Genomic DNA, 15,610 nt, shown 5'->3' with positions numbered 1-15,610 from the left:
ACAATGAACTGAGGGCGGCAAGTCAAAACTCAGCTCCATACGCCGTAACACTCCGCTCGTCAGGCGTCCTCGCTCATCCGTCCGGTCCTCCATGACCCTTCCCCTATACGTCGCCCGGTGACCAGCCACATCGATCACCCAAGCGGTGGGGCATCCTATCCAGCAACTCATATCTGATCCCCCGAGGGAGAGACCGTCGAGAACCAGTCGGCCATCGACTCTGGCAGCAGGCCGACCGCCCAAAGACAAACAAACAAAAACAAGCCAAGGCGCTAGGGTCAACTCACAGCAATAAGTACATATACACACAACATGTGACAGGGTATATATATAATATATATAAAGTTGTTATATAAGCATATAAGTAATCCTAGCATGTTATGGCTCTAACATTGCTTCAATAAACAAACAGCACACAGTCTCAGTCAGCATGAATGTATGCGTGAAATGCACAATATGAATCCGGATTTGTGACGCGTTCCCGTTCGCCACAAGTGAAGCATTTTCACTATGGATGGACCATTCCCGTTATCCATCCTGGATGAAATCCATCCTGGATGAACCATTCCCGTTATTCATCCTTGGTGAACCATTCCCGTTATTCACCGAATGATGAACCATTCCCGTTATTCATCATTAATGCAAGGTGAACCATTCCCGTTATTCACCATGATATGCACAGGTGAACCATTCCGTTATTCACCCGATTGAATGCAACGTGGTTAGCCAAACAACGAATCGCCCTTACCACGAAAGTGTCTAGCTCACAACCCAATCTCAACCAAACCCAATGAGTTAGTGTCGGTCAATACAACACAACTCGGAGTAAGTGTCGGTCAATACAACACAACTCCAACAAGAAAACACAAGGGTCTAGTGTCGGTCAATACAACACAGCCCAAACAACAAGAGCACTAGGTGTCGGTCAATACAACAAACGGCTCACAAACACTCCCCAGAGTACTAAAGTACGGTGACTTCAATCATCACCATAGCTCACCTTAGTGGCTTTCCCCAATTCCGATAACTCTCCAAGTCGACTTTTCCCCGTCTTTCGTAAATATTTTCCCCTTCAGTCTCCTATGCTTAAACGTTAATAAAAATTATTTCAATTCGAATTAGTCAAGTTATGAGTTTATTTCTCAAAGTCTAAGTTTCCCAAGTCTTTAGTTTTTCAAAGCTCTATCATTCTAAGTTTTCAAAGATCAAACACCCAAAATACATTTCCCGGGGAAAGTCTAAGAATTCCAACATATGGCTAAGTCTCGAACCCCACATTTGGACTTGCCTAGGGTTGTTCATCCAACCCGAAATATCAAAGATCACCAGATCAATGAATCTCCACTCCGAAATTGCGTCAAAACGCTCAATCCAACAAAGCACAACATCACAACATCAGTTCATCAACATAATCAACATCAAAGTAAAGCATAAGTCGAATTGATCGACGCCTATCATGCATTCATAGCTAATATATATGTAAGTTGCCCTAACCTCGAGCTGTTCCAGCTTCGTAAACAAAGTTCTCCTCAAACAATAGCTCTGAGTCTTCCAAAGTTCCTTCAACTGAACCTCGGAGAAAAACAAAGCAGAATCCAAACAAAATCGATTAGCTCGATCGCAAAACAATACATAAACGATAGACAAAGCATTAAAGCTTCAGAATACGACAATCAGGTACGAAAGACAAGTTTTCGAAAACGAAAAACTCCCCCCCCCCTTAGGAAAACCCACGGCCATAAGGAGAAAAGGGCTTCGGCTCTTTTTCTTCGATCAAATCAGTTTACAAGGTAGTTTTAGAGTAAAACTAAAGCAAAGAAACTGTCAGAACAATTTTCGGACAATCGGGCCGAAATACGACTACGCAGGGGCATTTTGGTCCAAAATAAAGGCTCAAAACTTCAAAGTTATCAGTTCTGAAAACAAATTTGACAGCAACGATCCTCATGACATCCGTGACAACAAATCCTAAAGGCACGAAGTCAGATTAAGTCTTTACGACAATAAAGTTTCGAAATGTGAGACAAAAAGAGTTTTGAGTCAATTTTTCAGATCCTGGACAAATGAATCGAAATCAGAGTTTACTGACAGAGGTTTTAGACTCAGGGGAACATAAGGAACATAACCCAAGCGAGAAATCAGAGAAATCGGACAATTTTAGAAAAGCTCAAAACTTAGAGCACAGAAACGGCTTCAGAAACGCAACAGAAACAACAATCAGAGGCAGGATTCATGATAGTTACCTCGATACCTATAAGTAGGGACGAACTGCACGAAGATTGGTCAAGGTTTCGCGAAATCTCCTTCTCCCCCCAAGCTCTCCACAATCTCGGCCAAAATGGTGAAAATGAAGAGGATATTAGCTTTTTCGCCTATTTATAGGCGGGCGAAATCGCGGGAAAATGAAAATTTCGCGATTCCGATTTTTGCAGCACGATCACCGAGAAATTCTAAGAGAGATTCTGGCGTCAGAAATCCAGAACTCAAAACAAACATCTAAGATTTGGGAAAAACGATATCGAAAAACTCAAAAGCGGTGTCGGTTAATCTGCCCCGAAAACTACTTTTTGCTGTGATGCTCAGACGACAAAACTTCCAACAGAAGAAGATTGGAAATGTCGAAACAAGTCTGGCAACGCGGACGGAATCTTCGTTAGAAGTCCCGAATAGAAAAAGTCTTCATCCATTGCTCGAAAATAGGGTTTCGAAGCAAGGAAATTAGCATCGGCGGACATCCGAAAAGTGAAACCTATCGTGCGTACAGTCCAGAGTTCCGAAATGAAACGCTGGTCGATGGAAAAATAAAGAGAATCTTTAAATTTTCCGAGAGTTCGAAATCTCACTCAAAACGTTGCTTTAAGAGCGAAATAGCCTATTCTGGACACGCTCGCCATAAGGCAGGTGTGCAGACGACTCGCACTAACTCCGAAAACAACTACGCAACATCCCTCAAGCAATTCCTGAACTTTCTTCTTCATTAATCTTCCTCAAATATCAAACTCCTGTCACGCTTACACTGATCCTACGCGTGAGTCGGAAACTAGCTTGTTCTGAAAATTCAGGTCTTACAATACTCCCCTCCAAAAAGAAAGTTTCGACCTCGAAACTCAGAGTTCAGCAAAAAGTCCGGGGTACAATTCCTTAATCTTATCTTCCAATTCCCATGTAGCATCTCCCGTATCCTTGTTCCATATCACTTTTACCAACGAAATCTGCTTTCCCCTCAGCTGTTTCACTCTCCTATCCCCAATACTCACTGGCGGTGCCTCAAAGGTCAAATCATCCTTCAGTTCAACGTTGTCTGGCACGATCACATGAGTCGGGTCTGGAATGTACTTCCTCAACTGTGACACATGAAATACATCATGAATGTTGGAAAGAAATGGCGGTAGTGCAATCTGATATGCAACTGGTCCAACACGTCGAGTGATTTGATAAGGCCCAATAAACTTTGGCGCAAGCTTCCTTGACTTAATAGCTCGTCCAACTCCCGTAGTCTGAGTAACTCGTAGAAACACATGGTCACCTTCCTCAAACTCTAGGGTTCTACGTCTCTGATCAGCATAGCTCTTCTGTCTGCTCTGTGAAGCTCTCATCTGTTCTCTGATCTGCTTAACCTTCTCAGTCGTCTGTTGCAGCATTTCTGGCCCAATCAACAAACTCTCCCCATCTTGATACCAACACAAAGGTGTCCTACACTTCCGACCATACAAAGCTTCATACGGTGCCATCCCAATGCTCGCATGGAAACTATTGTTGTAGGTGAATTCAACCAATGGCAGAAGATCATCCCAGCTTCCTCTGTTATCTAGCACACAAGCCCGTAGTAGATCCTCTAGCGACTGAATAGTTCTCTCTGTTTGCCCATCCGTTTGTGGATGATACGCCGAACTCAACCTCAGCTTGGTTCCTAACGCATCATGAAGAGCTCCCCAAAAGTGCGAAGTAAACTTTGGATCCCGATCAGACACAATACTTGTCGGAACTCCATGTAGTCTCACAATCTCCGCCACATAGATCTCAGCCAACTTCTCCACATTGTAGGTAGTTCTCACTGGTAGAAAATGCGCTGACTTGGTCAAACGATCCACAATCACCCAAATCGAATCGTGTCTCTTCTGTGTTCTTGGCAAAGCCACCACAAAATCCATGGATATACTATCCCATTTCCATTCTGGCACGTCTAAACTCTGTAGCATACCAGCAGGTCTTTGATGCTCTACCTTGGCCTTCTGACAAGTCAAACATGCAGCTACATACTCGGCCACTTGTTTCTTCATTCCTGGCCACCAGAAATTCAGCTTCAAATCTTGATACATCTTGGTCATTCCCGGATGAATACTCCATTTGCTCCTGTGCCCTTCATCCATGATCAGCCTTCTCAATTCTGGATTGTTGGGTACACAAACTCTGTCTTTGCATCTTAAAATATCATCCGTTCCGATCTTGAATTCCGGGTCTTTCCCTTGAATCACTAAGTTCCTCTTCTCCAGCAGAAACTCATCTTGCAGTTGTTGCTCTCTAATCTCTTCCATCAGTCCACTGGCAATTCTGATCATACCGAACTTCAACTTTCCCTCAGACGGTGTCACCCCTAAACTCATATCTCGAAATTGTTCCAGTAACTCCAGCTCTTTAACCATCATTGACGAGACATGCATCTTTCTGCTCAAAGCATCAGCAACTACATTCGCCTTCCCAGGGTGATATTGCAACGTAAACTCATAGTCTTTGATGAACTCCATCCATCTTCGTTGCCTCATGTTCAGCTCCTTCTGATCAAACAAGTATTTAAGGCTCTTGTGATCGCTAAATATCGTGAAAGTACAACCATAGAGGTAATGTCTCCAGATCTTCAGCGCAAACACAATGGCAGCTAACTCCAAATCATGAGTCGGATAGTTCCTCTCATGCGTCTTCAACTGTCTCGAAGCATACGCCACCACTTTTCGATGTTGCATCAGCACACATCCCAAGCCTTGGTACGAAGCATCACAATAAACTTCATAAGGTTCCTCCGGTTGCGGCAAAATAAGCACAGGTGCCGTCGTCAAACATTCCTTCAGAGTCTGAAAACTTGCTTCACACGCCTCTGTCCATGCAAAAGGTTGATCCTTCCTCGTCAGTTGAGTCAAAGGTCCAACAATCTTAGCAAATCCCTCAATGAAGCGTCTATAGTATCCAGCCAAACCCACAAAACTTCTGATCTCCGTCACTGTCTTCGGTTGCTCCCAAGCCAAAACAGTCTCTACTTTCGCCGGATCCACAGCTATGCCTTCCTTTGAGATAACGTGGCCTAAGAAATTAACTTCCTTCAGCCAGAATTCACACTTGGAAGGGTTCGCATACAGCTTCTTTTCTCTCAACACTTGTAGAACTTGGCGCAAATGTCCTTCATGTTCCGTTGCATCCTTCGAGTATATCAGTATATCATCAATAAACACCACCACAAACCGATCTAGGAATTCATGAAAGATGCGGTTCATGTAATCCATGAAAACAGCAGGTGCATTTGTCACTCCAAACGGCATCACTAGGTACTCGTAGTGTCCGTAGCGTGTTCTGAATGCAGTCTTCGGTATATCCTCAGTCTTCACTCTGATCTGATGATAGCCTGATTTCAAATCTATCTTCGAAAATACAGCAGCCCCTCGTAATTGATCCATCAAATCATCTATCCTCGGCAACGGGTATCTGTTCTTGATCGTCGCCTTGTTCAGTTGTCGATAGTCCACACACAACCTCGACCTTCCGTCTTTCTTCTTAACTAACAACACCGGCGCTCCCCACGGTGAAACACTTGGTCGAATGAATCCTTTTGCCGAAAGATCCTCCAACTGAGATTTCAACTCCGCTAACTCCGCAGGTGCCATACGGTAAGGTGCAATCGAAATCGGTCCAGTTCCGGGTACAATGTCGATCACAAACTCCACATCGCGTACAGGCGGCAGTCCAGGTACATCTCCAGGAAAAACATCCGCAAAATCTCGAACCACCGGAATACCTTGAATATCCGATTCCTTCTTCCCCTCCCGACTTAGCAATGAAAAGTACTTCTGAGTGCCCTCGCTCAACGACGCACTAATGTGGTTAATAGAAAGGTACTCGAAAAGATCCGAGTCTGGGAACACCACTTTCTTTCGACTACAGTCCAAAAGACAATGGTAGTGGGATAACCAATCCATCCCTAGGATTACATCTAGGTTTTTAAGGGGTAGACATACTAGGTTGGCATGAAAAGTTCTATCTTTATATACTACTGAACAGTGCATGCATGCGGCATTAGCAATTAGAGTCCTAGCAGGTGTAGTTACCATAAGATCAAAACTCAAAGTAGTAATAGGCAGATGTAGTCTTGATACGCAATCCTTAGAGATAAATGAATGAGTTGCACCAGAATCAAAGAGTACAGTTAGAAGATTACCGTCAATTTCACATTCCCCTCTGATCAACCCATCAGCTCCTTCAGCTTCTTCTCCATCCATTGTATACACTCTTCCCTTAGCCACTGGGCGCTTCCCACTAACAGCATTCACAGACGGTTCAACCTTCGGTGCCTTGCATTCCGTAGCCAGATGCCCAGATTTGTTGCAATTGTAGCATCTTGGTGGCCTCGTGCAATTGTTTGCATAGTGTCCCGTTCCTCCACAACGGAAACAAGTCACTTCACGATTTTGGGGACGGCTTCCCGACCCTCCAGAAGTAGCAGCAGCCATCGGCTTGTAAGATCCCGGGGTAAACCCTCTCCCCGCAGGACGTTGATATGGCTTCCTCGCCTGAAACCTCCCTTTTCCCTGAAAACTCTGTGGTGTCGACCTCACCGGTCCTCCTGTTCCAGCCCTGTTGTATCTCCGATTCTTCATCAATTCCACCTCAGTTGCCTTCTCAACCAATGCCTGGAATCTCATGATCCCCAACGGTCTCACCGAATCTTCAATATCGGGCCTCAATCCCCTCACAAATCTCTTGCACATGTAGGGTTCATCAACTTGATCACGGAAAAACCGAAAGTACTTTGCCAGAGACTCTAACTTGGCAGCATACTCCGGAATGGTCATGCTTCCTTGTTTCAGAGTCAGAAACTGTGATTCACGCTCGTCACGAGCACTGTCTGGGAAATACTTCTCGAGAAAAGCAGTTCGAAAAGAATTCCAGTTCACCTCCACATGATTGGCCTCCATCATTCCTCTGGCGCCTCTCCACCAGTATTCAGCATCTCCAATCAACAGATAGGTTGCCAGCCCCACCTTGGCTCCCTCAGCAGTCTGTAACACTCCAAAGATCTTCTCAATCTCCTCTATCCAGAGTTCCGCTTTGTCCGGGTCAGTACCTCCCGAAAACTTAGGCGGATCCTGTCTCCTGAAGTCATTCAACCCTCTGTTCTGATCCAGGGTCGCCTCCCTCTGACGCTGGTGTTGATCACGCGCTTCCTCCGCAGCACGTCTCAAAGCATTGTCATTCGCTTGGTTAGTCATTGCCTGGGCCATAGTGGCCATCATCTCTGCTAGCTGATTCGTGTTCACCATCGTCTGTTACCCCCAAGAAAACTATTAGTCCTACTCGTAGAATAGCACCAAACTATAACATATGGTTAAACAACCATGCAATCAATTAGAACGAAAAATCGTCCTGCAGACAATCAATTTTCACTCTTTGCAGAGTCACACAACCTAGCACAGAAGACCTATTCCCCAAAGACTCCCAAAAGACTCGACTAAGCTCTGATACCACAATGTAACACCCCGATTTCCAGGTGTCACTTTAGTAACCAAAAATAAACTTTACGCGGAAAAACAGGTAATTTTTTTTTCTTTCCTTTAAATCAAAGCGATAAAGAAGTAGAGACAATACCCAACAACTAAACTAACCGATATACAAATATATATACATCTGTACAGCCTCGGCTGCACTCCATGTCACGCGAAGCCGCAGTGACTCCAAAGTAGTACGCCCGCAGGCAAATATACAAACCAGAACTGTGAGAAAAAGTATCAAAAATACAGTTATCCAAGAGAAAGTCGGCACTCAAAAATGGCCTGAAAGGAAGACCCCTATACTCCGACAGACTCTCTGTGATCCTCCTCAAAAGAACCACACAAAAAGCCACACATCGGAACCTACCCTGTCCCAAAAAGAAACTGACGATCAGAGCTCTACACAAAAAAAAATCACTAACCCTAACCTACCCTCCTAGCTCAGCTCACCAATCCTCCTCCTCCTCATCGCTGCTCGGCGAGTAGCTCTCCCCACTGCTCTCGGAGTCAGAGTCGGAATCCACCGTAATCATCTCGGTGTCCAAATCCATAACCTCCCTCCTCACTGTCCTGCGCACCGCCCTAGTCGAGCCGGTCTCCACATCCACCTCTCCTGTGAGAACATCCTCCTCCTCCACCCTCATCAAGGGGTCCACACGGTAGCCGTGCGGTGAAGAGAAAGATAAGAGACGTGAGACAGATGGGACAACAGACTCCCTCCTCGACTGTACGAGCCTAGAGGACGACGCCACGTCGGTAGAAGCGATGGCAGTAGCCGGAGGTGGCACAACAGGTGTAGAAGCAGCAGCAGGCTCGATCTCCTCTGGGTCCTCCTCAACAGTAGGTGAAGTCGGAGGTGGTGCAGGTGGTGCATGTCCAGTGCCTGGTCCACAATGAACTGAGGGCGGCAAGTCAAAACTCAGCTCCATACGCCGTAACACTCCGCTCGTCAGGCGTCCTCGCTCATCCGTCCGGTCCTCCATGACCCTTCCCCTATACGTCGCCCGGTGACCAGCCACATCGATCACCCAAGCGGTGGGGGCATCCCTATCCAGCAACTCATATCTGATCCCCCCCGAGGGAGAGACCGTCGAGAACCAGTCGGCCATCGACATCTGGCAGCAGGCCGACCGCCCAAAGACAAACATACAAACAAAGCCAAGGCGCTAGGGTCAACTCACAGCAATAAGTACATATACACACAACATGTGACAGGGTATATATATATATATATATAAGTTGTTATATAAGCATATAAGTAATCCTAGCATGTTATGGCTCTAACATTGCTTCAATAAACAAACAGCACACAGTCTCAGTCAGCATGAATGTATGCGTGAAATGCACAATATGAATCCGGATTTGTGACGCGTTCCCGTTCGCCACAAGTGAAGCATTTTCACTATGGATGGACCATTCCCGTTATCCATCCTGGATGAAATCCATCCTGGATGAACCATTCCCGTTATTCATCCTTGGTGAACCATTCCCGTTATTCACCGAATGATGAACCATTCCCGTTATTCATCATTAATGCAAGGTGAACCATTCCCGTTATTCACCATGATATGCACAGGTGAACCATTCCCGTTATTCACCCGATTGAATGCAACGTGGTTAGCCAAACAACGAATCGCCCTTACCACGAAAGTGTCTAGCTCACAACCCAATCTCAACCAAACCCAATGAGTTAGTGTCGGTCAATACAACACAACTCGGAGTAAGTGTCGGTCAATACAACACAACTCCAACAAGAAAACACAAGGGTCTAGTGTCGGTCAATACAACACAGCCCAAACAACAAGAGCACTAGGTGTCGGTCAATACAACACGGCTCCACAACACTCCCCAAGAGTACTAAAGTACTCGGTGACTTCAATCATCACCATAGCTCACCTTAGTGGCTTTCCCCAATTCCGATAACTCTCCAAACCCACAACAAAGTCGACTTTTCCCCGTCTTTCGTAAATATTTTCCCCTTCAGTTCTCCTATGCTTAAACGTTAATAAAAATTATTTCAATTCGAATTAGTCAAGTTATGAGTTTATTTCTCAAAGTCTAAGTTTCCCAAGTCTTTAGTTTTTCAAAGCTCTATCATTCTAAGTTTTCAAAGATCAAACACCCAAAATACATTTCCCGGGGAAAGTCTAAGAATTCCAACATATGGCTAAGTCTCGAACCCCACATTTGGACTTGCCTAGGGTTGTTCATCCAACCCGAAATATCAAAGATCACCAGATCAATGAATCTCCACTCCGAAATTGCGTCAAAACGCTCAATCCAACAAAGCACAACATCACAACATCAGTTCATCAACATAATCAACATCAAAGTAAAGCATAAGTCGAATTGATCGACGCCTATCATGCATTCATAGCTAATATATATGTAAGTTGCCCTAACCTCGAGCTGTTCCAGCTTCGTAAACAAAGTTCTCCTCAAACAATAGCTCTGAGTCTTCCAAAGTTCCTTCAACTGAACCTCGGAGAAAAACAAAGCAGAATCCAAACAAAATCGATTAGCTCGATCGCAAAACAATACATAAACGATAGACAAAGCATTAAAGCTTCAGAATACGACAATCAGGTACGAAAAGACAAGTTTTCGAAAACGAAAAACTCCCCCCCCCTTAGGAAAACCCACGGCCATAAGGAGAAAAGGGCTTCGGCTCTTTTTCTTCGATCAAATCAGTTTACAAGGTAGTTTTAGAGTAAAACTAAAGCAAAGAAACTGTCAGAACAATTTTCGGACAATCGGGCCGAAATACGACTACGCAGGGGCATTTTGGTCCAAAATAAAGGCTCAAAACTTCAAAGTTATCAGTTCTGAAAACAAATTTGACAGCAACGATCCTCATGACATCCGTGACAACAAATCCTAAAGGCACGAAGTCAGATTAAGTCTTTACGACAATAAAGTTTCGAAATGTGAGACAAAAAGAGTTTTGAGTCAATTTTTCAGATCCTGGACAAATGAATCGAAATCAGAGTTTACTGACAGAGGTTTTAGACTCAGGGGAACATAAGGAACATAACCCAAGCGAGAAATCAGAGAAATCGGACAATTTTAGAAAAAGCTCAAAACTTAGAGCACAGAAACGGCTTCAGAAACGCAACAGAAACAACAATCAGAGGCAGGATTCATGATAGTTACCTCGATACCTATAAGTAGGGACGAACTGCACGAAGATTGGTCAAGGTTTCGCGAAATCTCCTTCTCCCCCCAAGCTCTCCACAATCTCGGCCAAAATGGTGAAAATGAAGAGGATATTAGCTTTTTCGCCTATTTATAGGCGGGCGAAATCGCGGGAAAATGAAAATTTCGCGATTCCGATTTTTGCAGCACGATCACCGAGAAATTCTAAGAGAGATTCTGGCGTCAGAAATCCAGAACTCAAAACAAACATCTAAGATTTGGGAAAAACGATATCGAAAAACTCAAAAGCGGTGTCGGTTAATCTGCCCCGAAAAACTACTTTTTGCTGTGATGCTCAGACGACAAAACTTCCAACAGAAGAAAGATTGGAAATGTCGAAACAAGTCTGGCAACGCGGACGGAATCTTCGTTAGAAGTCCCGAATAGAAAAAGTCTTCATCCATTGCTCGAAAATAGGGTTTCGAAGCAAGGAAATTAGCATCGGCGGACATCCGAAAAGTGAAACCTATCGTGCGTACAGTCCAGAGTTCCGAAATGAAACGCTGGTCGATGGAAAAATAAAGAGAATCTTTAAATTTTCCGAGAGTTCGAAATCTCACTCAAAACGTTGCTTTAAGAGCGAAATAGCCTATTCTGGACACGCTCGCCATAAGGCAGGTGTGCAGACGACTCGCACTAACTCCGAAAACAACTACGCAACATCCCTCAAGCAATTCCTGAACTTTCTTCTTCATTAATCTTCCTCAAATATCAAACTCCTGTCACGCTTACACTGATCCTACGCGTGAGTCGGAAACTAGCTTGTTCTGAAAATTCAGGTCTTACATTTGTGCTGAGAGAAACAATGACCTTTGACCTTCTACATTATTATTTTATGCAATTTCGAATTTCAGTTATATTAGAGCTCTGCTAGGGTTTAATGCTTTTAATCCCTATTCTCTTCTCCAATCTAATTGTTGAATTCGCCCCATCCATGGAAGGCTAATTCCCTTCGAACGAATTCCTTTGCAAAGTATATCGCGCTCTTGAGGTATAGTGCTTAATAGAATTCGCATGATTAGTTTTCTTCATCTCTACTTCTGGCTTAGGTTTGCTTAATTCCTTATGATTAGAAATAGAAGATGATGTATGTTCGCTTAGTTCATATTAGGGCGTAAACGATTCTTAATCGCTTAGTTTAGGAATCTGTGAATTAGTTATCGCTTAGTTAATTAATTCTCACGAACTAGGAAACTAATAACAAGAATTGATCTTTAGATACCCATGATTGAGCAGCGATATACTGAACAAAGGGATTCGTCCGTCTTTAATTGATCATATTAATCTTTGTTTACTTTCTGCTAATCTTTTGAACTGAATCACAAACCCCCCCCCCCCAGTGTGTGTGCGTTCTTAATACTGAGTCTTTGTTGAACGATAATCCTTGGGAAACGACCTAGGAGTCAAGACCCCGAGGGGAAGAGATCACGCAATGGCAACCTATCAAAGAATGATGACCCGGATCTTCGGGGACTTGATGGGAAAATCTGTAGAGGTATATATAGATGACATCATAGTCAAGACCCCGAGGGGAAGAGATCACGCAGCCGACCTAGCGGTCGTCTTCGAGCAGCTAAAGAAGCATAACATGCGCCTCAACCCCGACAAGTGTACTTTTGGCGTTCGAAGCGGGAAATTTCTTGGATATATGTTGACCAACCGCGGAATCGAGTTGAACCCCGACAAGTGTCAAGCGATCATGTATATGAAGAGCCCACGCACCGTCAAAGAAGTCTAACAACTAGCGGGTCGCATGGCGGCGATCGGCCGTTTCTTGCCAAAGGCCGCTCTCCGGGCACTACCACTTTACACCCTTCTGAAGAAGGGAGCAACTTTTGAATGGTCAGCGGAGGCCGACACGACATTCACCCAGCTGAAGGAGATCCTTTCGTCCCCTCCCATCCTGACCAGCCCTAGACCAGGGGAGACACTGTACCTATACTTGGCAGTGCGGGAAAAGGCAGTAAGTTCCGTTCTGGTCAGAGAAGAGGAGGGAGTCCAACTTCCCGTCTACTTTGTCAGCCGATCATTGAAGGGAGCGGAGCTCCGGTATCCGATGTTGGAGAAAGTAGCGCTGACCTTGCTGAACACAGCTCGGCGACTGCGGAGGTACTTTCAGGTTCATCGCATTATCGTCTGCACCGACCAGCCGATCAGACAGGTCCTCCATAAGCCAGATCTGGCTGGTCGCATGGTTAGCTGGTCCATTGAGCTCTCCAAGCATGACATCCGCTACGAACCCAGGAAAGCCATTAAAGCCCAAGTCCTCGCCGACTTCCTAGTCGAGCTCACGGACGAAGAGGAACCCCCTGCTGAGACTACATGGGTAGTCAACGTAGATGGCTCGAGTAACAAGGAAGGTGGAGGGGCTGGAATCGTTTTGCAAAGTAGCACTGGGATGGTGGTCGAACAGTCCCTCCGTTTCAACTTCCCAACAACGAACAATCAGGCCGAGTACGAGGCCTGCATTGCGAGGCTGGTCACAGCTCGAGACCTGGGAGCAAAGGAAATCCTTGTCCGCTGCGACTCACTTCTGGTCGTCTCACAAGCCAATGGTGAAGCTCAAGCTAAGGATCCCATATTGGAACAGTACTTGGCCCATTTGAAGCGACTGGCTTCAACCTTCAGCAAGGTAGAATTCCGTCACGTCCCAAGAGCACAAAATGATCGCGCGGACACTCTGGCCAGCACCGGGAAACCCGGCCTGAATGGGACAGTCATTCAAGGAACCCTGGCCCTCCCTTATGTCGCTGACCCCAATCGACCGTCGGGACAGGTGACGATGCATGTCGATATGGATGAAGACTGGAGATCCCCTATCTTCAAGTACCTCAGAACTGGATGGTTGCTAGAGGACAAGGCCCAAGCCAAGAAGTTGGTCAGGTGCTCCTCCTGGTACACCATAATCAATGACGACCTCTTCAAGCGGGGATTCTCCACCCCCCTTCTCAAGTGCTTGCCCAAGGACAGAGCGGCTTATGTTTTAGCGGAAATCCACGAGGGCAGCTGCAGCCACCATCCGGGTGGACGCTCCCTTGCCAGAAAAGTACTCCGAGCCGGTTACTACTGGCCCACCTTGGAGAAAGATGTTGTGGATCATGTTAAGCGGTGCGACCCATGTCAGAGGCACGCTGACCTGCACAACGCTCCACCTGCACGTCTTTCATCTCTGGTCAGCCCTTGGCCTTTTCACCAATGGGGAATGGATCTTCTAGGTCCATTTGACACGGCCCCGGGTCAGCTCCGACACTTGATCGCAGCAGTAGATTACTACACCAAGTGGATCGAGGCAGAGCCACTAGCAAAAATTACCTCGGCTCGGGTGCAACGCTTCTTCTACAAGAACGTTATTAGTAGGTTCGGCGTACCCAGGGTCCTGGTCACAGACAATGGGACCCAGTTTACCTCTAAAGGATTTAGGGAACTAATGGACGGGCTACACATCAAACAACGGTTTACCTCCGTCGAACACCCCCAAACAAACGGACAGGCTGAGTCGGCGAATAGAGTCATCCTCAGAGGCCTCCGGAAAAGACTGAGGAAAGCCAAAGGCAATTGGGCCGAGCAACTCGACCACGTCCTGTGGGCATACCGCACAACACCGCACTCGACTACCGGGGAGAGCCCTTACCGCCTCACCTTTGGCACAGAAGCGGTTATTCCGGCTAAGATAGGAGAACCGAGCGCTCGAACGGCTGGATTCGACCCCGTTCAGAACGGCCAACTCATCGAGGAGGACCTTGACCTCCTGGCTGAAAGAAGAGCGGTCGCCAACTGCAGAGAGCTGATCGCAAAGCAACATGCAGCTCTTCGCTATAACAAGAAAGTAGTTCTCCGCTCCTTTGCCACTGGAGACTTGGTCCTGCGGAACGCCAGCGTCGGAGCACGTTCGACCGAGCGCGGAAAGCTAGCAGCCAACTGGGAAGGCCCTTATAGGGTGACCGAAGCAACCGGCACAGGAGCATACAAGCTGGAGACTATAGCCGGGAAAGAGATTCCCCGCACTTGGAATGCAACTAATCTGAGAAGATACTACAGCTAGGGCATTACCGACCATGCACCCCCTACCTATCTTTATGTTTTCCTTTAACTTAGTATTTTCTAATCAAGGGTACAGGCCCATCTTATCCAAGTTTGTACACGGCTAGAGTCGTTAACTCTAAACGCAGAAATGAAGAAGTTTGTTATTTTGAATTTGAGTTATTTGGATCGACCAGACACGTGATCGTGTCGACAAGCGACTAAGAAATTGAGACTACAAAGACCCTCCGGGCACAAATACCCACCGGGCACGAAATAATTAAAGACCCTCCGGGCATTAAGACCCATAGGGCACCAAGACCCACCGGGCACGGAATAATTAAAGACCCTCCGAGCACTTAATGCAAAGACTCGCCGGGCACGACTACCCTCAGGGCATCGAGACCTTCCGGGCGCACAATATTAGACAACATATCGAACGGAGAAATAATCAACCGACTAAAGAAATAAGAACGCAACACTTAGATTAAATTCAAGGCGATTCAACAAGTTTATACATACAAGACGACAATTAAAAACAACAAGCTTAAGCTAAATTACAAAACGGGAAGTCCACCGTCACCATTAGAAAAGCAGAGACTTAAGGGGCTTGCTCGGCCGGGAAGGTTGGAATAAACTTA

General features: G+C 45.8%; 1 protein-coding gene across 1 annotated transcript; it reads left to right on the top strand.

Moving 5' to 3' along the window:
* Window positions 1–12,702: 12,702 nt before the first annotated feature.
* On the top strand, window positions 12,703–14,991 carry LOC130736009 (uncharacterized). Its single transcript, XM_057587870.1, has one exon. The coding sequence runs from the start codon at window positions 12,703–12,705 to the stop codon at window positions 14,989–14,991; it is 2,289 nt and encodes a 762-aa protein (XP_057443853.1).
* Window positions 14,992–15,610: the final 619 nt, after the last annotated feature.

This window comes from Lotus japonicus, chromosome 2 (genome assembly GCF_012489685.1).
Source record: "Lotus japonicus ecotype B-129 chromosome 2, LjGifu_v1.2".
Taxonomy (NCBI): domain Eukaryota; kingdom Viridiplantae; phylum Streptophyta; class Magnoliopsida; order Fabales; family Fabaceae; genus Lotus; species Lotus japonicus.
This window is presented reverse-complemented; position numbering and strand designations above follow the sequence as displayed.

Excerpts from the sequence above, each read along its gene's own strand:
- LOC130736009 (XM_057587870.1), top strand. The coding sequence starts at position 12,703 with ATGGCGGCGATCGGCCGTTTCTTGCCAAAGGCCGCTCTCCGGGCACTA.